The 27345-nt window shown below is 38.3% G+C and overlaps 2 protein-coding genes across 2 annotated transcripts in view; both read right to left on the bottom strand.

Annotated features, from left to right (window-relative positions):
• LOC112396204 (flavin containing dimethylaniline monoxygenase 2) overlaps nt 1-24912 on the bottom strand; it is a 52046-nt gene extending 27134 nt beyond the window's left edge. Inside the window, 1 exon segment of the mRNA XM_024739833.1 lies at nt 24775-24912. Coding sequence (XP_024595601.1) covers nt 24775-24912 — 138 coding nt within the window.
• On the bottom strand, nt 15342-20854 carry LOC112396201 (flavin containing dimethylaniline monoxygenase 3). Its single transcript, XM_024739827.1, is given in 4 exon segments — nt 15342-15684; nt 16785-16857; nt 18831-19218; nt 20813-20854. Coding segments are annotated over 4 exon segments (846 nt in total).
• Nucleotides 24913-27345: the final 2433 nt, after the last annotated feature.

Below are 27345 nucleotides of genomic sequence, written 5' to 3' on the forward strand. Positions count from 1 at the left end.
TATTTGTTGTTTTTCCCTTGTTGCTTTTAGTAATTTTTCTTTGTCTTTAATTTTTGTCAATTTGATTACTATGTGTCTCGGCGTGTTTCTCCTTGGGTTTATCCTGCCTGGGACTCTCTGCACTTCCTGGACTTGGGTGGTTATTTCCTTTCCCATGTTAGGGAAGTTTTTGACTATAATCTCTTCAAATATTTTCTCTGGTCATTCCTTTCTCTCTTCTCTTTCTGGGACCGGTATAATGCGTATGTTGGTGCGTTTAATGTTGTCCCAAAGGTCTCTTAGGCTGTCTTCTTTTCTTTTCATTCTTTTCTCTTTATTCTGTTCTGCAGCGGTGAATTCCACCATTCTGTCTTCCAGGTCACTGATCTGTTCTTCTGCCTCAGTTATTCTGCTATTGATTCCTCCTAGTGTAGTTTTCATTTCAGTTATTGTATTGTTCATCTCTGTTAGTTTGTTCTTTAAGTCTTCTAGGTTCTTTAATTCTTCTAGGTCTTTGTTAAACATCTCTTGCATCTTCTCAATCTTTGCATCCATTCTTTTCCTGAGGTCCTGGATCATCTTCACTATCATTATTCTGAGTTCATTTTCTGGAAGGTTGCCAATCTCCACTTCATTTATTTGTCTTTTGGGAGTTTTATCTTGTTCCATCATCTGGTACACAGTCTTCTGCCTTTTCATTTTGTCTGTCTTTCTGTGAATGTGGTTTTCATTTCACTGGCTGCAGGATGGTAGTTCTTGTTTCTGCTATCTGCCCTCTGTTAAGCTGTCTAAGAGGCTTGTGCAACCTTCCTGATGGGAGGGACTGGTGGTGGATTGACCTGGGTGTTGCTCTGGTGGGCAGAGCTCAGTAAAACTTTAATCCAGTTGTCTGCTGATGGTTGGGGCTGAGTTCCCTACTTGTTGGTTGTTTGCCTGAGGAGACCCAGCATTGGAGCCTACAGGTTCTTTGGTGGGACTAATGGCAGACTCTAGGAAGGCTCTCGCCAAGGAGAACTTCCCAGAACTTCTGCTGCCAGTGTCCTTGTCCCCACTATGAGCCACAGCCACCCTCCACCTCTGCAGGAAACCCTCCAACACTAGCAGGTAGGTCTGGTTCAGTCTCCTGTGGGGTCACTGCTCCTTCCCCCTGGGTCCTGGTGCACACACTAGTTTGTGCGTGTTCCTTCCAAGAGTGGAGTCTCTGTTTCCCGTAGTCCTGTCAAACTCCTGCAATCAAGTCTCACTAGCCTTCAAAGTCTGATTCTCTGGGAATACCTCTTTCCGTTGCTGGACCCCCAGGTTGGGAAGCCTGACGTGGGGCTCAGAACCTTCACTCCAGTGGGTGGACTTCTGTGGTAGAAGTGTTCTCCCGTTTTTGAGTCACCCACCCAGCAGTTATGGGATTTGATTTTATTGTGACTGTGCCCCTCCTACCATCTCATTGTGGCTTCACCTTTGTCTTTGGATGTGAGGTATTTTTTTGGTTAGTTCCAGTGTCTTCCTATTGATGATTGTTCAGCAGTTCAAGGGGGTATTTTTAAAGAGATAAGGGATATGTGTATTTATGTAGTAAATATTTATTGAGTACATAGTATTTGCCAAATATTACACATACTTGAACTACTGCACAAATTGTTGCCCAGTCAAAGTCTTTCAGGAACATACTTTCAAAAATAAATAATCATTTAAAACTAGAACATTAGTCATGAGGACATGATAGCTTCCAATGTATTTAAGATATTTTGTACTCTGTAATAGTTTAAGTTTTCTCTTACAATTTTGTTTATAGTATTAACTGTTCATGAAACTTCCCTTTCATAGATTAAATAAAGGGGTACTTTAGCCACATCATTATTGAAATTATCACATCTTCTGAATTATTGAAATAAATCCTGGATTGTTACAGTGGGCTTCTAACCAGTCTTCTTGTTTCTACCCTTGCCCACTTACAATACATTCTCCACCCTGAAGCCAGATAAATTTCTTATATTGTTAATTTAATTTATGCTACTTCTCTGCTTAAAACCTCATTTGGTTTCCCATTTAAAAAGTTTTTGAGTCTTAGCGTATGTTATAGATATTTTAGACCAGTTACATTTTGTTGTGTGTAACAAATGTACAAAACAAAAAATTGCAAATATATATGAATGAAATGATGAATGTAATCAACACCGAACTCTGTCACAGCCAGTATTTTAAAAAACGCACAAACCTGTTAGTCAGAAAGAGATGTGGAGAAAATCCCCCAATTTTAGAACAAAATCCATAATCATCGTCTTGGCTCTAAACTCCCGACAAAGCAAAGTCACTACCATTTTTCTTCTTTCTATACTATTCCTCTAGTTGTAGGATGCTTCTTTGTGTCTTCTTTAAGCTTTCAAGGCTGGCCTTGATTTTTCTGTGACTGGACAAACAATTATGACACATGGGAAAAAGCAGAAATGTAGTTGATATGGATAATTCTCAGCATTTTCAAAGGAGCATCCTTTGTTGACTGAGGTGATTGGAGAAGCCAGAGAGAATGGAATTGTTGTAATAAGAAAGGAGTGGAAGATTAGTGAGGAGAAGGTAGAGGAGGCAGTTCATTTGGAACTGGAGGATGGAGCAGCAGTAGGGAGAAAGGTTTGAGAAGATTGTGGGGATGACATGATATCAAAGAGAAACTTTGAGAGAAATCAGAGACATCTGATAAGGAGTTTTTCAATTAAGTTTTGCCTTATGGTGTCAGATGTATCCTTTGTCTTCCCACAGAAATGTATGAATTGTTTGCTAACATTTCATAGAATTTGATTTATTTAAGGGAATAGTGAAAACAAGAACAGAGGTTGCCAACAGGATTAATTTATTTACTTTAAGGACAATGTACTCCACAATCCAATTTGTGTGTGTGTAGAGGGAGGAGTGCAGGAAGAATGTGGATGTGTTGGGTTTTACCTTTTCTGTTCCCAGGGATGGCTCTATTTTCAGGACCTGATGGCTTACTAGCTATAAATAGCAAAGGAGAGAGGGACAATAAAGATTATTTGTAAGATTTTGAGCCTTGTAGACCATCATATATTAGGAACAAGAGCCTTCCTGGTGTAGCCTATTTGGAATCAGTTTTAGAAGTGGTGCTAGGATGTCTAAGAGGTAGCAGAATATCTGGGCCTGAGCAATAGCTAGAGTGAGGGTTAAAGATAGACTTGGAGGTATAAGACCAGAGTTGGGAGAAAACTCACAGAAGAACGAGCATGTGAACACTCTAAGGTTGGAGTTAGGAGACAGCCCTCTCAGGACTTGATTCAGGAGTGGTGGGAAGGCTCTGGTCAGCTAAGTGCCTCTCTATCTGCTGATTGATGCTTGAAGTCCCACTCTTGGGTCTTTATCCATTTCATTCAGAGGAAGCCTTTGATACTTCTGTTTGCTTCCCGCAGCATAAGCATAACTTACCAAGTAGTTGCTAAATTGATAAAATTCAGATACCCTGGGGTTAGTGTTTCTAGGTGAAATACAAATAGTGCATAGGCTGCCCTTACAGTAAAACATTATTTGTTGTTTACCTGAAATTTAAAATCAACTGGGTGTTCTGTATTTTTATTTGCTAAATCTGGCAACCTTCTCTGGAAGGGCTCAACAATGTTAGCAGATGGTCAGTCATTGAAAACTGAGTGTAAGTTAATTTGTCAGATTTCTTTTTTTTAACTGAAAGACTTTTTATGAGGAGAGGTAAGTCTAAGAACCAACTGGGGGCAAAGGAAGGGTCAGGACAATGGCCTGTAGGAACAGCCACTATGGAGAAAGAATAAATAACAAAAGAGCAGAAGCTATCCAAGGGGGCAGTGGTGGAGATGAGTGTGGGGTCATGGAGGGTAGCAAGGGGAACAGCATGAACTGAGGCAAAGGCGTGCGAGTTATTATGGCATGAGTTTAGGAAATATGACCAGTCCAATATCACCAGAGTATAACAAGGGAAGCAGGGAGAAGTAAGAACAAGGTAGACTAGGGCCAGATAATGGATCTTGTATGTTATCAACCTTGGATATTATCCAAAATGTGATGGGAAACTTTGGAAGGGTTTTGAGGATGGGCTTGCCATGCCATACTTGTTGCAGTGTGGAGGATGGATTGGAGTACCAGGGCATTATCAACACCTATTGTTTTTCAGCTCTCACCATTTGTCTGGATGATTTATTATGAAGCATCGTTTATATCAGTTACCTGGAGACTTTAACAATGTCATTTTTCTTACCTCTCTCTTATTTACAGGGCAAAGTATATTGCTATTGGCCTGGGATCCTCTGACCCCAGAGTATTTATCCATAGGCTGGGCATTGTGAGTTTGTCCCCAGTCTTGCCTAACCTTTTGTTAACCCATCTATGACTGTTTACTTCAATGAAGTGCATTCCAATAGTGAGTACAAAATTCACTAATTACAGCCCTCTCAGGTAGAATTACAATAAACATTGTTATATAATGGATAAAACTCAGTCATCTGAACACAGGGAATGGTAATATGACACACAAGAGAAAGCAGTGTCACTGAGAAAGCAGGAAGATTAATTTGCAGTTGAGGCTGGAATTCATATATACAAAATCTTTCATTTCCTCTTGTCTTCATGAGGTTAACCAGACATCTTGTAGGTGCTTTCTAGGCTAAATGATACCTCTTAAAAATTTTATAAAAGCCATATACGAACATATTCTCATTGAAAACACATACATTTACATACATTTACATAGATGAGAAAATATTGCATGTATTATTTTGTTACTAGCTTTTTTCATTAAGCAGTATGTTTTGCAGAGAGTTCCATGTCAGTTGATTTCATATGTTTTACAGTACATTATTTTACACTGTGGTGGGTATTTGAGTGGTTTCTAGTTTTTCATGATTATAAACAAAGCTGCATTGAATGTCCTTGTTCATCCATCTTTGGGCATTTATACAAACGTTTGTATAGGACAGATTATGGGAAGTCCTGCCTTTTTCAATATTCAATTAAGTTATTAAAACCATAGTTTGGAATGAATTCAGTGCTTCATTTTTGGTTGTTGAGCAAGTAGAACATGACTCCTGCATTTGAATCTGGCACTTACAGACTTATCACAGGGCTAGTATCCACCACTGTGATTGAATAGTGGTCACACTGGATATATGCCAGAGGCAGTCAGTGATCTGAAGTCTGCTCCAGAGGGTAACAAATGAACTATATGTCTAAATAGGTGTGAAAGAGGAGACTGGGTATTGTGGAGAAAACACAAACATCTATCGAGGGTTGAATTAGGAGATCTATAAAATCCTTTTGAACTTTAAAATGGTGATTATATGAAGACAATATCCATTGTTTCAAGGAAGGCAAGAAAGAGATCTTAAACTGGAAGTCCCTGAAAACTGTGCTCACTCAAGTTTTATCTGACCTGTCCAAGGCTTAAAAATCTTAATAAAAAAGTTGCTAAACATTAAAAATCCAGAAAATAACAGATATAGATATCAATACAAAGCTTTCTAAAAGTTTTAGAAAATCTGGTTGTGCTGGGCCTGCATTTTTTCCTCTTCAGTTTATTGGAATTTGGAATTATTGAGAAGGATCAGTGTTAACTCATTATATTTATTTATTTATTTGCCATGCCATACAGCTTGTGAAATCTCAGTTCCCCAATCAGGGATTGAACCCGGGCCATGGCAGTGAAAGTACCGAGTCCTAACCATCCTAACCACTGGACCACCAGGGAATTCGGTTGTTAACTCTTATTGAAATGTTTGGTAGAATTCAGCTGAAGCCACCTGGTCCTGGACTGTTGTTTGTTGGGAATTTTTAAATTACTGATTCAATTTCAAGACTGGCAACTGGTCTGTTTATATCTTCTATTTCTTCCTGATTTAGTCTTGGGAGATTGAACATTTCTAGGAATTTATTCATTTCTTCTAAGTTGTCCATTTTATTGGCGTAAATTGTTTGTAGTACTCTCTTAAGGATCTTTTGTATTTCTGTGGTGTCAGTTGTGACTCCTCCTCTTTCATTTTTTAATTTGGGCCCTCTCTCTTTTTTTCTTGATGAATCTGGCTAAAGTTTTATCAATTTTGTTTATCTTTTCAAAGAACCAACTCTTAGTTTCACTGATCTTTTAAATTGTTTTTTTAGTCTATTTCATTTATTTCTGATCTGCTCTTTATCATTTCTTTCCTTCTATTATACTAACTTTGCGTTTTGTTTGTTCTTCTTTTCTATTTCCTTTAGGTGTAAGGTTAGAGTGTTTATTTGAGATGTTTCTTGTTTCCTGAGGCAGACTTGTATCACTATAAACTTTCCTCTTAGAACTGTTTTTGCTGCATCACATAGATTTTGGATTGTTGTATTTTCTTTTTCATTTGTCTTCAGGTATTTTTTGATCTCCTCTTTGATTTCCTCAGTGACTCATTGATTGTGTAGTAGCATATTGTTTAACCTCTGTGTGTTTGTGGTTTTTGCAGTTTTTTTCTTGTAGTTGATTACTAATTTCATACTGGCGTAGTTGGAAAACATGCTTGATATTGTTTCAGTCTTCTTAAATTTCTTGAGACTTGTTTTGTGGCTTAACAAGTGATCTATCCCAGAGAATGTTTCATGTGTGCTTCAAAAGAATGTGTATTCTACTGCTTTCGGATCAGTGTTCTACATATATGTATTAACTCTGTATGGTTTAATGCGTCATTTCAGGCCAGTGATTCCTTACTGATTTTCTTTCTGGATGATCTGCCCGTTGATGTAAGTGAGGTGTTAAAGTCCACAACTGTTACTGTGTTGCTGTCAATTTTTCCCTTTATGTTTGTTAATATATGCTTTATGTGTTTATGTGCTCTTATCTTGGGTGCATATATATTTACAATTATTATATTTTCTTGTTGGACTTGTTGTCAAACCCAAGCTTATGTGCCCAATGCAGAGTGGGGCCAAACAAACAGAAGTGGGGTTTGAAGCAGAGGAAGTTTTATTGCAAGGGTCAAGCAAGGAGAACAGGTGGTTCATGCTCAAAAGACTTGTATTTCCAGATGGTTTTTGGGGGAGAGTTTTTAAAGGCAATATTTGGGGTGATGGCTGCATGATGTATGACTTTCTTCTGATTGATTGGTGGTGAGGTAACAGGGTGGTGTTCCTGGAATCTTGTGTTTAGCCTGAAGTTACCATCCTCCACCTCACTTCCCTAATTGGACAGTTTGAATCTGCCTTTTGGAACTCAGAGATGGTTTAGGAGGCTGAAACCTTTTTCCTATAAACAGGAAATGGGGAAAACAAAGGATTTTGTAACCATGAGGGCCCCACAGGGTCCTGCTCTTTCAATCCCCCCTTTTCTTTGATACTCCTCAATCTTGAGGGTTAACAGGTGTGGGACTGTAAGCAGATAGGTTAGGGGGTCCCCAGAGAAAGAAAACCAAGAATGGCTTTCTTGACATAGAGAAGCCATTTTGGCCTAAGACATTATGTGATCTAAGCCTGGCTACAATGCTTACCCTTGAACAGATCTCAGTATTTAATGATCTTAAGGGAAGTAAGAGAATGCAGAACAAAGGAAAAGCAGGCAAGAAACAATAGTTCAGCAATAAAACTGAGTCCTAGTTCCTCCTCAAAGGATATTCATGACAATCTGATCAGTCTTTCAGTACTGTAGGAACTAAGGCTCCCACTCAGGTGGAGGATGGAATCATGATGTTGACCCTCCTGACTTCAGTCAACTAAAGCTTGGACTCTGTCTGCCTTTTCCCCAATTCTATGCTGAATTCTCCCCTACTCAAACCCCTTCATGAATATGCATGTACCCTTAGCTTAAAACTTCCCCGGTATTGCTGTTTGAGGAGACACTGCTTTGGGAAAGATCCCTGGTGTTTTCCTTACTTGCTGTAAGTAATAACAAGTCATTCCTTCTCCTGACCTTTGGCATGGTTGTGTCTTTTGGCTTGGCACCCACCCAGAGGCAAATCCAGTTTTTGGGTAACAGGACAAGGAGGGGATAAAGTTTTGAATAGGGAGGTTAATCATAAACTCAGCAGAGGAGCTAGGTTTTAGGGGGAGTTGGTTTCAGTCCCCACTCCTGTTTCAACCTTCACTCAGTCTTTGAGGGAACGGGGTGCTGACTGTTCTGGCTACATCCTGCTGAAACAGGATGCAGTTCTGCCTCAATTTGTGGAATGGACACCAAGGAGTTGGAAATATTCATGAATTCCATGTCTTGGATCTGAGTCTTGTGATTAAGATCTCAGTCCCTTGGTCTGCCATTTTGTAGCTACAGAGCCAATTAGACATGGGAGGAGAGGTGACAACCTGAGCTTTAATAAACTTTGGAAAATAAATCTTATTCCCTGAGGGATTCAGGAAAATAACCCTGAAAACCATCTGGACTTAGCACTTTGAGGTAGACTTGTTGTAGCCAACAAAAATTTTCTCCTGAGAATTCATGTATTCCTGGTCCATTTTTTGTGATCCATTAATCTGTGTATTCATTTGAAATAATATATACTTATAATATTGTATCTTTATACTATATTTAAACACCTGCCAGAGCAATTTCCCTCCCAGATTTGTCTTCATCAAAATTTTCTAGACTGTTCTTTTTTATGAATTATTTCAGATTGATTTTGGAATTGTCACATTAATGAGCAATTTGTTGGGTTTACAAACATCTCAAAACTCCTTTCTTTGTATTTCAGCATGTTACTTGTTCCTGGTTTCCACTCCTGTCTTTCTAATTATTTCTTTTTAGTTTCCTTCTTTTACTTTGCCAACTAGGGCTGTCTTCTTATTTTCTTTTGATTCTACATCTTTTCCCTGGCTGATTTCACTCATGTCTTTGGCTTCAACAACTATTTTTACCCATGCTAATCTTTTTTTTTTTTTTGATTGGAGTATAGTTGCTTTACAATGTTGCATTAGTTTCTACTGTACAGCAAAGTGAATCAGCTATATGTATACATATCCATGCTAATCTTAAGCCTCTTACTTTTGCCTTGTAGATCCATACTTCCAATCGCCTTTGGGACATTTTCACAAGCATTTCAAATTTAGCTCACCCTAGCTTATCATCACTGTTTTCTAATCCAGATCTGGTCCTTTGGGATTAATTTAGTTCAAGTGGAAGAGTTAATATCCCTTAGGTTCCCAGTGGAAATTGTAATGTCATCTCTGACTGTAGCTTTCCATTTACTCAACACATATAGGTAGACACTAATTCCAACAGTTCCACTTTGAATTTAGCCTCTCATCTCCAATATCACCACCACTGCATCAGTTTAGGTTAGGGGATTACCATCTTTGGTTTGGACAACTGAACAGACTCCTAACTATGAGCCTTCCTACCAATATTTTCTTTGGTGAGGACATCCTCCATACTACTGCCAATGTTCTTTTCCTAAAAAATTCAGGTCATTGAAACCATAAAACTCTTAGAAGAAAACATAGGCAGTACTCTTTGACATTGGTCTTAGCAATATCTTTCTAGATATGTCTCTTCAGGCAAGGGAAACAAAAGCAAAAACAAACAAATGGGATTATATCAAGCTAAAAAGCTTCTGCACAGCAAAGGAAACCATTAATAAAGTGAAAAGACAACATACTGAATGGGAGAATATATTTGTAAATAACATATCTGATAAGGAGTTATATCTTTGTCATATATATAATATATAAAGAACCAATACAATTCAACAACAAACAAAGAATGCAATTAAAAAATGGGCAGAGTAATATTCCATTGTATATATGTGCCACATCTTCTGTATCCATTCATCTGTCAATGGACACTTAGGTCACTTCTATGTTCTGGCTATTGTAAATAGAGCTGCAATGAACACTGTGGTACATGACTCTTTTTGAATTATAGTTTTCTCAGGGTATATGCCCAGTCATGGGATTGCTGGGTGTATGGTAGTTCTATTTTTAGTTTTTTAAGGAACCTCCATATTATTCTCCATAGTGGCTGTATCAATTTACATTCCCACCAACAGTGCAAGAGGGTTCCCTTTTCTCCACACTCTCTCCAGCACTTATTGTTTGTAGATTTTTTGCTGATGGCCATTCTGACCTGTGTGAGATGATATCTCATTGTAGTTTTGATTTGCATTTCTCTAATGATTAATGATGTTGAGCATTCTTTCATGTGTTTGTTGGCTACCTGTATATCTTCTTTGGAGAAATGTCTATTTAGGTCTTCTGCCCACTTTTGGATTGGGTTGTTTGTTTTTTTGATATTGAGCTGTATGAGCTGCTGGTAAATTTTGGAGATTAATCCTTTGTCAGTTGCTTCATTTGCAAATATTTTCTCCCGTTCTGAGGGTTGTCTTTTCGTCTTATTTATGGTTTTCTTTGCTGTGCAAAAGCATTTAAGTTTCAGAGTCTGTCATACAGAGTGAATTAAGTCAGAAAGAGAAAAACAAATACCGTATGCTGACACATATATATGGAATCTAAAAAAAAAAAAGGTCATTAGGAACCTAGAGGGAGGATGGGAATAAAGACACAGACCTACTAGAGAATGGACTTGAGGACATGGGGAGGGGGAAGGGTAAGCTGGGACAAAGTGAGAGAGTGGCATGGACATATATACACTAACAAATGTAGAACCGATAGCTAGTGGGAAGCAGCTGCACAGCACAGGGAGATCAGCTCGGTGCTTTGTGACCACCTAGAGGGGTGGGATAGGAAAGGTGGGAGGGAGGGAGATGCAAGAAGGAAGAGATATGGGGATATATGTATATGTATAGCTGATTCACTTTGTTGTAAAGCAGAAACTGACACACCATTGTAAAGCAATTATACTCCAATAACGATGTTTAAAATTAAATAAATAAATAAATAATTAATTAATTAAATGGTAGACCTAAAAAAAGAAAAAATGGGCAGAGGAGCTGAAGAGGCATTTTTCCATATAAGACATACAGATGGTCAACAGGCATGTGAAAAGATGTTCAAGATTACTAATTATTAGGGAAATGCAAGTCAAAAGCACAATGAGATATTCATGCTTGTTAGATTGGCTATTATCAAAAAGACAAGAAATAACGAGGGTTAAAGAAAAGGGAACAATCATACGCTGTTGGTGGGAATGGAAATTGGTGCAGCCACTCTGAAAGACAGTATGTAGATTCCACAAAATATTAAGAACAGAACTATCATATGATCCAAGTATCCCACTTTTGGGTATTTATCCAAAGACTATAAAAAAGCACTAATTGAAAAGATATATCCACCCCTATATTCATTGCAGCATTATTTGCAATAGCCAAGATATGGAAACAACTTAAGTGGCCATCAGTGGATGGATGGATAAAGAAGATGTGGTATATATATATAATGTAATACTACTCAGCCATAAAAAGATGAAATCTTGCCATTTGTGATAATACAGATTGACCTTGAAGGTGTTATGCTAAGTGAAATAAGTCAGACAGAGAAAGGCAAATACCATAGGATTTCACTCATATGTGAAATATAGCAAAATAAATGAACAAACCAAACAAAAAAGCCCCAACCATGTAGATACAGAGAACAGAGCAGTGGTTGTCAGAGGGGGAGGAATGCGGGGGGAAGACAAAATGGGTAAAAGGGATCAACTGTATGGTGATGCATGGAAACGAAATTTTTGGTGGTGGGCACGCTGTAGAGTATACAGAAGTAGAGATATAATGTACACGTGAAAAAATAAATAAATTGAGGTTAATTTTGACCTCCTAATATCTCAAAAAATTCAGATCGTATCATCTGCCTTTTCCTCTATTGGCTCTCTGCAGTAGACATTATAGGGGAGGAAAATTAATTTTCCCTCTATCCTTCTGAGTTCCTGGCTAAGACCCTTGTAATAAAACACAGATTAACAAGAGAAAAAAACAGAAGTTTGTTAACACGTATACCTCATGTGTACATGGGAAATGCCCAGAGAAAAATGAGTAGCTCCCTAAGGTGGGGTGGAATTCCAGTTTATATAGCATTTTCGACAAAGAATAATAAATTTGTGGAGAAAGGACAGGACAAAATAAAGCAGATTTATGCTTCCAAGGGTGAAGGTAAACACTATTTAGTAAAGTTTGTTATGTAGATTCTTCTGGTGCCTTTTCCAGGCTGATAGGGTCTAAAGTTGTCTCCAGGTATTAACATTTGTTCTTTCTGGTAGAGAGAGGATGAGGGCTTTGTGAATTTATGTCCTGCTTTTAGGCAAGTAGGAGGAAGGTAGAGAGCTTTTCTTGTGTCTGATTCTCAATTGGCTTCTTCTCAAGATAATCCTTATGCCATCGTGGCATATTTTGTGGTGGCATAATGTGCTACTCTTCAGTGTCATAAATTCTAAACTCCTTAGCACAAAATGTAAGACTGTATCTAATTTGGCCCTACCTTCCTGTTCTTCCTTATTTTCTATCACTTGCCTTTTTATACCCTTTACTCCTATCACTTAACTTGAATTTGTTTTATTCATGGCTTCAATGATTCCATTCCTTCTTATTAGAATACTCTTTTCCATCTTCTCCTGCATATTATTCACAGTCCAGATCAAATGACACCTCCTTTGGGAAGCTTTTCTAGAGATGCCCAGGAAATATTTCTGTTTCCTACACTACTTCCTTCACATTGCCTTTTTAATCTTGATCACATTTTTACTATGTAATATATATGTAAACACACGTATAATATATTCTCATAATATTCATATATTCTTCAGAAATCTGATTAAATGCATTATGCCATATTTATACATACACATATACACACATGTATATACATATGTATTTATAGATACATGTACACATGTATTATATAAACAAACACACACACACATATGTATATACATGTATATATATAAAATGTACACAATGCATTTAATCATGTTCCTGAAGAGTACTACCATATATGAAGAATATTACATGGGTGGTGATATAAATATGTCCTTTTTGTTCTCAATGCCCTCATGTACTATTTAGACAAAATGATAGGAACTAGTCAAATAGCTCTTGGAATGAACTCTGAAATAGGGAGCAAGAGGCTTAACTCCTTAGTTCTGCCCTCAATCCCCATGTTACCTCAAAGTTTCTACATCCTCATTGTAAAATAGGGCAAGGTGATGATAATAGTTAGAGGCAATGCCATAAGATTAATGAACTACTCTCAAACATGAAAGAGAATCAACATTAAAAAGTTCCTGTGATTGAAGCACTAAATATATTATCTCAATTTAGTTTATTACTTTATGCTAGAATTTTAGGGGTAAGGAGAACATTAAAAAATAGTTTGTTTTGTATCTGATGACACGAAACCAAGCAGTCTCTTAACTGTTAGCCTTTCTCCCTGTTGTAAAAAATCAGTGATTATCATTGCTAATGAACTGATAAAAATGGTTTTGTTTATTCAATTTGTTAATGAGCTTGCCTGCTATAGTCCTTACACTGGATTCAGTCACAAACATATCCACGTGCCTACATATACACATTTACATACACACAAACACAAATTTCACTGACAATCCAGCTAAGTACCCAATCAGAAGAATAAAATGCCCTTGAGTTACCTTGTTCTCTAGACCTCTGTTGCTTCTCAGTGTTCCTTTGTTCTCACCTTATTTTGCATAACTGGTAAAGCTGTTGGGAAGATACATGCTTATGTCTATTTACTACACAGGACAAAGTACATAGAGGTTGTAAGTAGCATTCCATCAAATTTAGGTTGATGAAAATTAATCTTGTCCTTTTGATTGAATAAGATACCAACGACTCCAATTTCCCAACTAAATTTCCAGTTGGCTTAAATATTCTAAGTCTGAAGAGTCAACACTATAGTTAGCCACACTTCCACCAGAATCTTGGTTGGGGAAAACAACCCTCCAGTACTGGGTCTGGATGGGGAGGAGACTCTCACACCCTGAAACATGTTCCTGAAACATAGACACCTCCACTCAAAATATCACTTTTCTTGTTCTCCTCAAGTGTCTGTATAAGTTTCCACATCACTGTTTTTTCATATCGTGTAAATATCCAATTGTTCCAGTACCATTTGTTGAAAAGACTGTCTTGTAGCTATTGAATTACCTTAGATAAAGTGAACAAATTGCTTGAAATACATATACTGCCAAAGCTCTCTCAAGAAGAAACACATAACCTGAGTAACACTACATCTACTAAAGAACACAAATTTGTAGTTTAAAATTTTTCCTGCAAAGAACTTCAGGTTAAAGATGGCTTCATTGGTGAATTCTATCAAATATTTAAGAAAGCAGTAATTCCAATTATATACAACTCTGCCAGAAAATTAAAGAGGACAGAATACTCCCCAACCCATTCTATGAGGCCATCCTTACACTGTTACAAAAACCAGACAAAAATATTATAAAAATTAAAGACAGATTAATATCCCTCACAAATGTTACCAAATATAATTCTACTGCATAAAAAATGGATAATATATCATGATAAAGTGGGTTTTATTTCAGGAAAGCAAGATTGGTTTAATAGTCAGTGGAATTCACCATATTTATAAAGTAAAAATTAAACATAAGATCATATCAATAGATGCAGAAGAAAGCAGCTGAAAAAAGACAACATCCATTCTGATGAAAATTGTCAGCAAACTAGGAATAGAAGGAATGTTATTCAACTTAATGAAGGGAATTTATGAAAAATCTAGAGCTAATATCATACTTAATGGTAAAAGACTGAATGCCTTAATCCTAAGATCAGGAAGGGATATCTGATCTCCCCATTTCTATCCAAAATACTGGAGTTTCTAGCCAGTGCAATAAGGCAAGAAAAAGAAACATAATACATTCAAATTTAATGGGAGAAGTAAACTGTATTTTCAGACAACATGATTGTCTATATAGAAATTATGGAATCTACATAAAGTTCCTAGAACAAATAAGTGCACTTGTTAGCAAGAAACAATAAGAAATTAAACAAAATTAAACTACTATTTATAATATTCAAAAATATGTAATACTTAGGACAAATCTGACATAACCTGGGTAAGACACTAAAAACTACAAAACACTGCTGAGAGAAAGGAGATCTAATCAAATGGAGAACTATACTGTGTCATGGGTTAGAAGACTCAACATTGTTGTGATGTAAATTCTCCCCATGACAAAACACACGTTAAAAAGTTGATTAAACTTTGTTCAGCCAGCAAATCTGTGCTCACTCCCATTTATCGCCCCATCTTTACCCTTATCTTGAGTATCTCCAAACTTGCCAATTTAGATTCTTACCTAAGAGAGATGCTGTTATCCATTTTATTTAGACTTTAGTCAAATGGGCTAGGATTCATTTTAAGTCTGCAGGAAGGGAAAGAGCAGCTATGACATTTAATATCTGTATATGCATATTTGCAATCGAACTTCTGGGCTGAACTCTGAAACCCAAAGAACTTTCCCATTAATAAAATGCAAGTAAAACAGCCAGAAGAAGCACTGGGAATAAAAGTGTTTTAAGCAAATTGTAAAACGGTTGGGGTCTCTTAGATTCACTGACAGTTCTTGTTCTGGTTGGCTTTACTGTCCTGTCTCATTGGGTCAGGATGGCATTTCTGGCTCCATCCCACTTTTCTGGTCCCATCAGTCGAAGCTGGTATGGGCTACAAGGATGAAAGTGCACCTCCAGGGCCAGCTGGGGATCAGTCAGGAAGAGCCATGGTATGTTAGGCTTGGCCCTTATGAAGGAGCCCAACTCATCCATGTATGTGATGTAATCTGACTGCAAAGTCTGGCTCTGGCCAAACCTGGGGAGAGAAAAGAACACATTGGAATGAGTGCCACAGTTGTAAACAGAAGCACAAATTTCTTAACTTTTTACTCTCAGAAAAGTAACATTTTAGTCAGCACCTCCAGTAATACCCCCACGCCTCCCTTTTTCCACAGCATAGAATTTATCATTTGTTCTTTGACTGTGAGCTGTTTTTTTTCCTCTCCTTCCTAACCTCTATTCAAGTGTGATATCATTTTGGGCTTTTGTCTCTAGCCATGAAACCTGGAATGAACTGACCCTAGGGTCTCAAGGTGACTGATTAACTTAGTTTACTCTTTGATACATGATTATTCTTTATATGACATTGCTTAGGATCTCCCCTAATGTTAGATTTTTATATCAGTGTGTTTAAAATTGGGTTTATATATAGTTTTAGTATTGTTGCAATTTACTAATATAAATTGTTTCATACGTTTAGTTGGAGTGTGATCTCATTTGCTTTTAGAAACCCTTATTTAAGCAATAAGATTGACATTGAGGCTGCTCTTTTTCCTCCTCATTATTCCTATTGGCCTGTAACATAAAGGGTAATAAGTAGAAAATACAAGGGCAGGTGAACTCAATTTAATTCTTCATTTGGTTTTCTTGTTACATCACTGCCACTGCTCAGTTTCCAGCTAGCTAGTTTGCTGACAGAACCATGGCTGGTGGGAAAGGAGCTGTTGGGGAAAGAGTCAGAGTCATTTCTCATCCTCAGCACTATTGGCATTTTGAGATGGATAATTCTTTGTTTAGGTGGACTGTTCTCTGCACTGTAGGATATTTAGCAGCATCCCTGGTTTCGACCCAGTAGATGCTAGTAGCATGCCCTCTTCACTTGCAATGACCAAAAATGTTTCCAGATTTTGCCAAATATCCCCTGGGGGACAGAATCACCCATCTGAGAACCTGTGCTCTAGAGTTACACAGGAGAAGTGTAATGACAATTATTTGCCCATCGAATACTGCTTGATTATAGCAAGTGTGTAAAAAATGTGAACTTTGACTAGTGACAAGATTATAGAATCTATTAATGTTTTCCTACACATATAGGCAAATTTTAGGATTTGTTTATTAGCAAGTACCATCTCTTACCATTTGAGTTTCCTCCCCATTTTCTCATCAATATCATCCATCATTTCATTTGTAGTTGGCAGGGTGCATGAGTCTAAAAAAGAAATGAAGACAAATATTGAGAAAGACAAAAAAAATTAAGAAATATGTAATTATACATAATTAATTTCATTCAGTGTTTATGAACTATGTCCCTAAAAGATTTTGTATCAAGAGGAGCTATCTTTAGTATGTTTAGCAGAATAACAATTCACAGAAACAAAGATCTGAGAAGCCAATGAACCTGCTCTGGGAATGGCAAAGCTGGCCTACAATGAAATAGTGACAGTGGAAAAGTTTTTAGCTTCAAGTCACCCTATCTTACATTTCTGATGACATTATGGAGGGTCAATCCTCAACATGCCTCATGCATATAATACCTTACCAGTTTCATCATTTCTTTCTGCATCCTCTTACTAAGAATTCTCTCAAGAAATAGTCTGGTAAAATAATTCAGTCTAAGATCTATGGCAATTAAAATGGGACAATGGAAGGAAACCTGGGTTTTCCAGCATCAGCCTGCAGCCAAGGAAGATGTTTTAAGGAGCAGCAGAAAATTTTTATTTTTTTAATAAATTTCACTATATTAGTGGAGGCCTCTTTTAATTGCTAACTGTAGCTCATTTGCCTTTGTAATAATGGCAGGAGAAGTTATGGCATTCCCATGAATACTTCCCAGTCATTATTAGCATCTCACCTCAGCCTGCTGGTACCCTGTGGTCAGATACTTGCTGTGCCCCTGCTGGAAAGTAAGGGACCAGAATTTTGGTCATTTTGTTTGATGTTGTATCTTAAGTGCCAAGACGGAGCCTGGCACATAGCAGGTGCTCAGTAAATATTTGCTGGATGAATAAATGATGCCCATTGTTTTATGTAAATTTCTTGGGTTTATGAACTATGTCTGATTTTTCCATAAAACCTCAGATGCTTGGTACTGTTTCGCTTTTCAAGAGAAAAAGACAATAGAATCATTTTATAAGTGAGCACGCTTACAAAAGATTTCATAATGGGTTTTTTATTTATTTTTTTTTTAACATCTTTATTGGGGTATAATTGCTTTACAATGGTGTGTGAGTTTCTGCTCTACAACAAAGCATAATGGGTTTTAAAAATAACAATCTTTCATGGTACATTTGAAAGAGAAGCTTACTTATCCACAACATTTTAAGAAAACATACACATATACTCTATGATTTTAACTTTTTCTTCATTACTTGTAGTCTAAGTTTTTATGGACGGTATGTTAGGTAAGGTACACCTATATTGGCCAAGATTCTCAAACCGTTGAGTAAAAGGACACTTTCAATAATAGTGGTGATCAATATGATTGAAGTAAATTAAATTGATATTTGAGATATTGCCTTTCTCTCATATCCTTGATTTGCCCACACAAACGTACTTGTAGTCCCTGAAGCCCATGGGGTCCAGGGGGAGGAAGGGGGAGAAGATTATCAACAGAGTAGGAGTGGCCCAACACTGTTATTCTGACACAGTTGACACCAGTAATGCCTCCAGCATGTCCTGACACCCACCAGGGTCCTTTCAACCTTTCCAATGTACCTTGACATTGCAGTGATCCACTGCTGTCCTTCTCTTGCCTTTATAGCCTTGCAAAGTCCTACCAATTCCCCTATGAGAAGTCTAAGCTCTTTAACACAGGTTATAAGGCCCTCCATGCTCTGGTTCCTTCCTCTATTTCTTGCTGCTGCCTGCCTCTGCTTTATATTTCCTTACACCAAAATGTTTCTGGTTCCTCACACACTCCATGCTGTACTTTACCTTTATATCTTTCCTCATGCTGTTCCATTTTTGTGGAATAATTCACTACTCAACTCCCCTCACCAGAACACTGTAGAACTTTCCCTATTGCAGCATTCCCCCCACCTTATTTTAAGCTCTGTGAGGTCAAGCATCATGTCTATCTTATTCCCTTTATATCCCTAGCACCTAGCACAGTGCTTGGTGTATAGTATGTGCTCAGTAAATATTTGTTGACTAAATGAATGAAAGGCAGAATGGCCCACTTACTTGCAAACACTTTAACTGTCCAGTAGGTCTGCAGGTCAGCTGTGGGGATGGCAGCCCCAAGGGACCGGACAAGGTCAATCATAGCCAAGGTTGGCTTCTCCATCAGCAAGGGGAAGATGCCTTTAAACAGGGTGACCTCATTGTTTCTGCTTTTGATGATGGAGTCATCAAGGAAGGGGTAGGCATACCCATAACCTGTTGCAAAGATGACAACGTCAATGGCCTCAAACATTGTCCCATCCTCAAACATGGCTGAGGTCTCTGTGAACTCCTTCACACTGGGCTTGATGGACACAGTGCCACATAGCATGTGGGATGGTGGTTCGTCATTGAACACAGGCTCTTTCCTCAGGGTGCTATGGAGAAACAAGAGAAAAAGTCCCTTGCTCTAAAGCACCTCATTTCCAAAAAGTATTTGCAACAGTCCATAGCACTGAACAAATTTCAGGGTAAGCAGTTAATCGTCAGCATGAAGACAACTAAACTTTCTTCTTTTGGGAAAGTCCTTTCCTGTTGCTAGTAACAATCCTTAGGAATATCCGTCTGACATCCAGATGGCGAACAAGCACATGAAAAGATGTTCAGCATTGCTAATTATTAGAGAAATGCAAATCAAAACTACAATGAGGTACCCCCTCATACCAGTCAGAATGGCCATCATCAAAAAGTCTACAAATAATAATTTGGGACTAACAGATACACATTACTATATATAAAACAGATAAACAATAAAGGCCTACTGTGTAGCACAGGGAACTATATTCAGTATTTTGTAATAACCTATAATGTAAAAGAATCTGAAAAAGAATATGTATATATTTAACTGAATCACTTTGCTGTATACCTGAAACATTGTAAGTCAACTATACTTCAATAAAAAATTCTATAAATAATAAATGCTGGAGAGGGTGTGGAGAAAAGGGAATCCTTCTATACTGTTGCTGGGAGTATAAATTGGTACAGCCACTCTGGAAAACAGTATGGAGTTTCCTTAAAAAACTAAAAACAGAGTTACCATATGATCCAGCAATCCCACTCCTGGACGCGTATCTGGAGAAAACCATGATTTGAAAGGATACATGCACCCCAATGTTCATTGTAGTGCTATTTACAATAGCCAAGACATGGACACAGTCTAAATGTCCATCGACAGATGAATGGATAAAGAAGGTTTGGTATGTATATACAATGGAATATTAGCCATAAAAAGAAACGAAATTGAGTTATTTGTAGTGAGGTGGATGGACCTAGAGTCTGTCATAGAGAGCGAAGTAAGTCAGAAAGAGGAGAACAAATACGGTATGCTAATGCACATATATGGAATCTGAAAAAAAAAAAAAAAGGTTCTTAAGAACCTAGGGGCAGGACAGGAATACAGTCGCAGATGTAGAGAATAGACTTGAGGACACAGGGAGGGGGAAGGGTAAGCTGGGATGAAGTGAAAGAGTGGCATGGACAAATGTACAATAGATAGCTAGTGGGAAGCAGCTGCATAGCACAGGGAGATCAGCTTGGTGCTTTGTGACCACCTAGAGGGGTAGGATAGGGAGGGTGGGACAGAGGGGATATGGGGATATATGTATACGTATAGCTGATTCACTTTGTGATACAGCAGAAACTAACACACCACTGTAAAGCAATTATACTCCAATAAAGATGCTAAAAAGAACCCAAAAACCTCTGTGTAACTGAAAAGTGGTTTCTTTTGAGGAGCAGTTGAAGGCTAACTTCAAAATAAACATTTCCTCTCTGTTTCAAGAACAGGATAAAAATTCACACAATGTGCTGCCTTGAAAGTACATCTGAAAGCTGGCAGCCTCTCTTTCCCCATATTCTGAAGGAACTTTCATGAAATGAAGGAAAAGTACGGAATGTTATATTGCTCCTGGATTCAAGACATCTATTTCCCTCCAGCCCAACAACCCCAAATGAAAGGATTGTGTCTCTGATGGGCTGCCTCAGGCCTCACTGTTTCCTCTTACATGACAAAAGCGTCCTCTACTCATGGTTGCTGTATTTCTCATAATGGCGAAGCTCAGAGATTTAAAATTTTTTAAAACCTCACTTGGAAATTTCTGCTAAGGTCAGAAAAAGGGTGAAGGCTCACGCTTGGAAGGTTCTCATGTTTGAATCTGTACCGTTCACGTGTAGCTGGTAACTTTTGTTGATGGTTGTGAGAAGGAGCTTTCTCAGCTGCCCACTGAAAGGAGGGCTGAGCTGCAGGTTGCGGACTGGTTAAAAAACATGTAAGATTCTGCTCCGGGAAACAAAGGTGATAAGACCTCACATTATTTCCATGTTGATGAATCCCTGCTCTTCCGTTCCTGGACTCCAGCCAATTGTAACATGAGGAGAGAAGAGTACCTGCCCTACAGCTCCTTGGAATTTTCCCTAAAAGGATGTTCTCCAAACAAAGGAAAACAGAAGTATTATATAACAACAGACAGTTGCTCCAGAGAGCTCACATTTTCATTATTTCAATATGTGGGCCGTTTGAGCCAGTAAGGAGGAAATTAAGCTCAGACTCTACCTCTGGATGAGAGAGCTTGTCCTAGACCTAGATGCCAAGCAGCTCTGGGGCACATTATCACTGTCTGTCTTGGGTTATAACTGTGTCCATCTCCCATCACCCCCACTAGAACATAAGGCACTTGAGGGCAAGGTCAGAGGCTAATTCAAGACTATTGTGCATGCATTTTAGCAGTCTGCCTCGGTGGTCTTTGATATTCCATCTCTGCTTATCAAGTCCTATTTTTGCTTGTCTAGATATACCCTCAATGTCCAGCTTAAAAGCTGTCTCCCTTCTCATGTCTTTGCTTGTCTTCCCTCCCACCAATTGGAAGTCATTCCACCAAGCTCTAATTGTCTTTACTGCCCTAATCATACTCTGTCCTATTCATTTATATTATGATCATTCTAATACTTCTTTTCTCTCTGCTTTTAGAATACTGTCTGCCTGCTGTACTTCTTATATGCAGCTATGCCTAACATAGTACCCTATGCATAATGAACTCAAATATTTTCTGAATGAATAAATGAATGAATGAGTGAAACAAAAGTTCAGATAGTTCTGGTTCTATTATTTTCCCCTTTGCAATCAAAGTGATACTGACCTATTGTACATGGCTTGTTGAGCAACCTCTTGTTACAGCAACGATAAAATCTTTAGAGGTCATGAGGTCCTATATTGGAGTACATTAAACCTAAGACATGCTCACTCACATTCAGCGTGCTAATATTTAAACTCCATTTGGTTTTCATTTTACAGAAAAAGCACACTGTGAAGAGTTCAGAATTATCAGGTTTCTCTCTTCTGGATTACCTTCTGCCTAACAGGACTTGCAAGATGAAAACTTATGTAACACATTTTTCAAAAATTCCTCTCTGATCATGCAGCGTACCAAGCAACTTTTCTTAGAAAATAAGGAAGGGGTGGGGTGTATGGAGAGGGCTAACGTTTAGAATATTTGTATATGTTTACATCCCCGCAGGGCTTTGGAGTATAATTCTGCTTATGCACAGGGACTTTATGGAAAAGAGACATTCCCCTCTTGTGGATAACCCAGAGTCTGACTTCGCATCTTATTGATCTATCATCTAATGCTTCTTCAAATAAATGTTCTGATCTGGCTGCACTGGTTGACTCACAGATTCCTGGATACACCATGTTCATTGCCTCCTTCTGTGGATTGCTGGTCACCCCTATCTAGAAGGGTGACCAGCAACCCCTTTTTCCCACCTGATACTGGCACACTGTTGTGTTCTGCACTGTTGAGAATGCCACTCTCTGGAGTTGTGTCACATAATGGTTCTCTACTTTTCTTGTCTGAGAACATCTTTCAAGTCTCAGCTAAGTGCTATCCCTGTAGGAAGTTTCCTTTGACTTGCTAATATTCTAGTAGTCCAGCCTCCTCTAAATCTCAAGGCACTTGTTTATTTAGTTCACAGTCACCAAGGGCTGTCTTGTTGTAAAGTTCTATAATCTTTTTTTTTTGGGGGGGTGGGGTCATGAAATTAAATTTTTATTTTTTTAGTTTTTTTTCGTTGTGGTTTCTGTATTTTAGATGAATATATTCTTACTTGAACATTTTTTGAAATACAGCATTCTTAAATATGGTGCATAAGTTTATAGGTTGATAAATTTTTCACAAATGAAACATGTCTATGTAATCAGCACCGAAATCAATGAACAAAGCATTACTAGTTCTCCTGCCCCTATTTCTGTGCCATTCCCTTTCAAGGATAACAACCATTATGGCTACTAAGAGCATAGATTAACTTCAATTTTGTACTTTGTTAGAGGTGAAATCTTAAAATATCTCCTTTTTAATGTTTGACTTCTTTTGTTTGAACTGTTAGGACCAGATATGTTTTAGAATTTGTAGATTTTGGGTTTTTTCTCCATAATAGTCCTAGTGAGATCTGGTGCAATTCAATCATGTTTCTTGACCATATGACTTCAGGACAGGTTTTGCTACTAAATGAGTTTTTGATCATTTTCTGTCAAGGATTGTGGGCCTACATTAAGACTTGCTACACCAAATGAAGTAGAAATCATTTATGTATAGTGATTATGTCACATATTTGTCATCCCAGGACTTAGTACAAAACTCTGTCAAAATAGACGCTCAGGCAGCATTTAATTGTTGCTAATAAGATAATGAACAACCATTTCTTGATTTAGGTCGTATCTCCCTGAGCAATTGTGAATTAAAAAATTGAGTTAATAAAAAATAACTCTTGATTATTCTAATGGAAAATACAAATTAATGAGCTATATCTCATGTAATATTTTCAGAGTTTTATGACCCCCAGAGCAACCTGTTGTTGCAGGTTGGGCAGTGACAGATATGAGGACAGACTGTGGTTACAATATAAATCATGCGGATATAATGTCTTCAAGCCAAATAGGTATCATCTACATCCAATCCTAACTGCTGGGAACTTCAGGACAGAAAAGCTGGAAGTTTCCCCAAACCTGGCTTTTGAAATGTAAAAATTGTGTTTATAATGAATATTTCCTGATTATATTATTTCTCCAGCAATGAGCCTGAATGGCAGAGATAATCATTTTTCTCTCTGGATTTGGCCTGACAGAGTATTTACTAACCACACACACCACACGTACAATCATCATTTATAATAACATAATGTGTACCCAATAGACATGAGTTAATTATAAAATCATATCCTATTGGAATTGGGAGGCAGATTAGAGGTAACTTAATTTCCATCTTCTGCATTTGACTAATGAGCATTTCAAGTCCAGAAAGGAAAAAGTGACTTTCCTGAAATCTATTTTCTTAAAAATTCTGAGTTGAGACTTCTGACTGCAGTCTAGGTTTTTCTTTTTTACATCCCCCCGCCCCCCACCAGCACGCCCAGCTTCTCAGGATTTAAGAGCAATAGGAATAGAATCTTTCAGTTACATGGGGAGGCAGTGGTATGGTTTTTCTGTTAATTACTGACCCCTTCACCCTCTTTACTGCCTAGAGATTTGGGCTGTGCCACATAGGTGACAATGTTTAATGAGTTGGAGAAGTCCTCTCCAGGATAAGCCTTGCTGGTGTGAAATAGTTTTAAGTGATAGGACTTTAGTAGGATGGGAGAGATAAGATTTTATTTTCCAGATCTGAAAATGAGGTAGGTCATTTGTGACCTACCTCCCAAGTCTGAATTGGAACTGATCAAGATTGATTTGCAGTGTAACCCATCTACCTTCTATTTTTTTCTTCTCTTTTAAAAAATTTTTTATTTTATACTGGAGTACAGTTGATTAGCAATGTTGTGTTAGTTTCAGGTGTACAGCAAAGTGATTCAGTTATACATATACAAGTATCTCTTCTTTTTCAAATTCTTTTCCCAGTTAGGTCAATACAGAATATTGAGCAGAGTTCCCTATGCTGTACAGTAGGTCCCATCTACCTTCTATTGTCCTACTCACCAAGAATTGCCACAGGCCTCCAACATCATTGCTCCTTTGAAAGCAGGTGGGCTCCAGCTTCTCTTCCAGACAACACCATATGGAGGCCAAGCCACTGACACCAGCTGCGACGATGGCCACTCTCTTCACCATGGTCATCTGCAGGAGGATCTAGAGGAGCTTTTTCAGAAGAGTTTCCCTGGATGCTTAAAATTTTTGAGTAGAAATAACCAGGCTAGGCGTATATGTCAGGATCCTCACCTTAACACAAGAAGACATAGATGCATGTTAAGAGTTTATGCTCATTATTTTTACCACTTTTACTCTAGTAAGACACTAAATCTGGTTTCTTCTGATTATTCAAAATGCCAAAAATAGCAGAGCCAGTGAACCCCAGAGCAGGAAGGACCTTGGAAATCATCAATCTAATCCTCTTAATTGCAAATGAAACAATTGTCACTCCAAGAAGTTTAAAAATTACTTCTTCAGGGTCTCAGAGCTAACAAGTAAAAGAGTTGGGACAAGAACTGAAGGCTTACATAAAATCCACTGTACCAAATCACCCCTACTTATTTTGAATGTTTGGCTTTAAGGGGACTTACTCTTAAACAACCACCTTCTTTCCCCAGAGAACTTGCAGTTCTCAGAATGTAGAAGAGAATGGCTTTTAACAACGTCTTTTGATGTAAACATTGGGAAAGGGGGAGAAGTTATTTTTCTTAAAGTAAAATGTCTTTTTTTCCTTGTATTTTTCATGATGTAGAGTCCTGGTACAATCTGGAAGAGAAGGGCTAAGTGTGGTAGGGATAGGAGAATAGGGAGGGGGAGTGGGGAACAGAGGAAGAAAGGAACGGGGTAAGGGAAACAATGAGATCACTGGTCCTGGTTCCAAAAATTAAAACAATAACTGATATGGTCAGTAAAGCTGTAAAGTGAAGCCCCTGGGAGATGAGAGAACAATGGTTCTTCTATTTCTTTTTGCTTTGGAAGTATAGACTATATAAACAAAGGCTATGCACCTGGACTATAATGAAAGGTTTTGTTGTGCCAACAGTGAAAAAAAACAGCGTAATTTTCTGGAAATTTAGGAGGGAGTGATTTGAGGAGGTGAGCTAACTCTTGGAGATCATACGTTTGTAAAAGTAGTGAACTCAAAGGACAGAATTGCAAAGTCACTTAATCTTGTCTCTGGCTCTCATTTCTGTACCCACCTTTCCTGCTTCTGTAGACCTTCTTCTTCCTGTTTTTCCCTCTCTCCCTTCCTTCCACTTCTCTGAGTACCTACCATAAGTTATGCCTTATAGCAGTCTGTTGGGGGTTCAAAGATGAAAAAGCACAGTATTTCCATCTAGAAACATGCAGTCTAATGGAGAGAGATGATCAAAATCACAATGTAAGTGTAATTCACTGGAGTGCTGGCACTCAGGCCAGAACATCTAGGTCCACCCAGGAGAAGAATGAGAGAGACTTCAAGAGGAAGTAAGAAGAGAGCTGAGTCTTGAAGGAAGAATAGATGCTTGCTGGGTAGACTATGGGCAAGGAACATACAACAGCCACAGAGAAAAATATATGCAAATAAACAACAAAGTAAGAGAACATGATAGAGTGAGCTGCAATTAGCTCAGTGTTGCTGAACCATAAGGTGTCAGGAATAGCAGATGAATTGAACAGGCAGGGCCCAGATTATGAAGGGTATTGAAGTGCCACACTCAAGCGTTTGGATACCTACCATCCTCTAGGTTATGGTGATCCATTCAAGAATTTTGAACAAGGAAGTGATAAGATCAGAAAAGATCTGATTCACATGGAAAATAGAATGAACAATGACTACAATCAGGTAGTCAGGAGGTTATTTCAATAGTCTAGGCAGAGATATGGAGGACCTAAATTAGACCAATGTCAGGGGAAAGGAGCATAGAGACTGGACATACGAAATATTTAGGAAGTAGATGTTTGGGGATTTGCTGACTGATTATAGAGTTGGTGCCTCAGAGAAGGTCCTTCCATCTTTAAGGTTTTATGTTTATGGCTTATATGCATATCACTCATGATTTAGTACAGGAAGCAGAAAACATTCTATTTCACAATGAAAAGGATATAGCACAGGGAATTAGGTGCTTGCAATAGATGGAATGGCTGGAGGAACAGAAACCAGCAGGCTGCCATGGGCCTTATAAGGTCAGACCACTAGAGCAACCACCCAAAGGGCAGGAAACTCCTGCTGCCACCACAGATGCCTCCACAGGGTGAGGTATGGAGTTTGGCTGATATAAACACATCTGTTGGAACATGTTTGCCCATAAATACATCACATAAATTTAGCCTCTGCTTCCATTTGCCTTCCAAGCACAGATGTCTATCTTTTTTTTTTTTTTTTTTTTTCCGGTACGCGGGCCTCTCACTGTTGTGGCCTCTCCCATTGCGGAGCACAGGCTCTGGACGTGCAGGCTCAGTGGCCACGGCTCACGGGCCCAGCCGCTCCGCGGCATGTGGGATCTTCCTAGACCGGGGCACGAACCTGTGTCCCCTGCATCAGCAGGCGGACTCTCAACCACTGCGCCACCAGGGAAGCCCACAGATGTCTATCTTGAT

Source organism: Neophocaena asiaeorientalis, unplaced genomic scaffold (genome assembly GCF_003031525.2).
Source record: "Neophocaena asiaeorientalis asiaeorientalis breed wild unplaced genomic scaffold, Neophocaena_asiaeorientalis_V1.1 scaffold589, whole genome shotgun sequence".
Classification (NCBI taxonomy): Eukaryota; Metazoa; Chordata; class Mammalia; order Artiodactyla; family Phocoenidae; genus Neophocaena; species Neophocaena asiaeorientalis.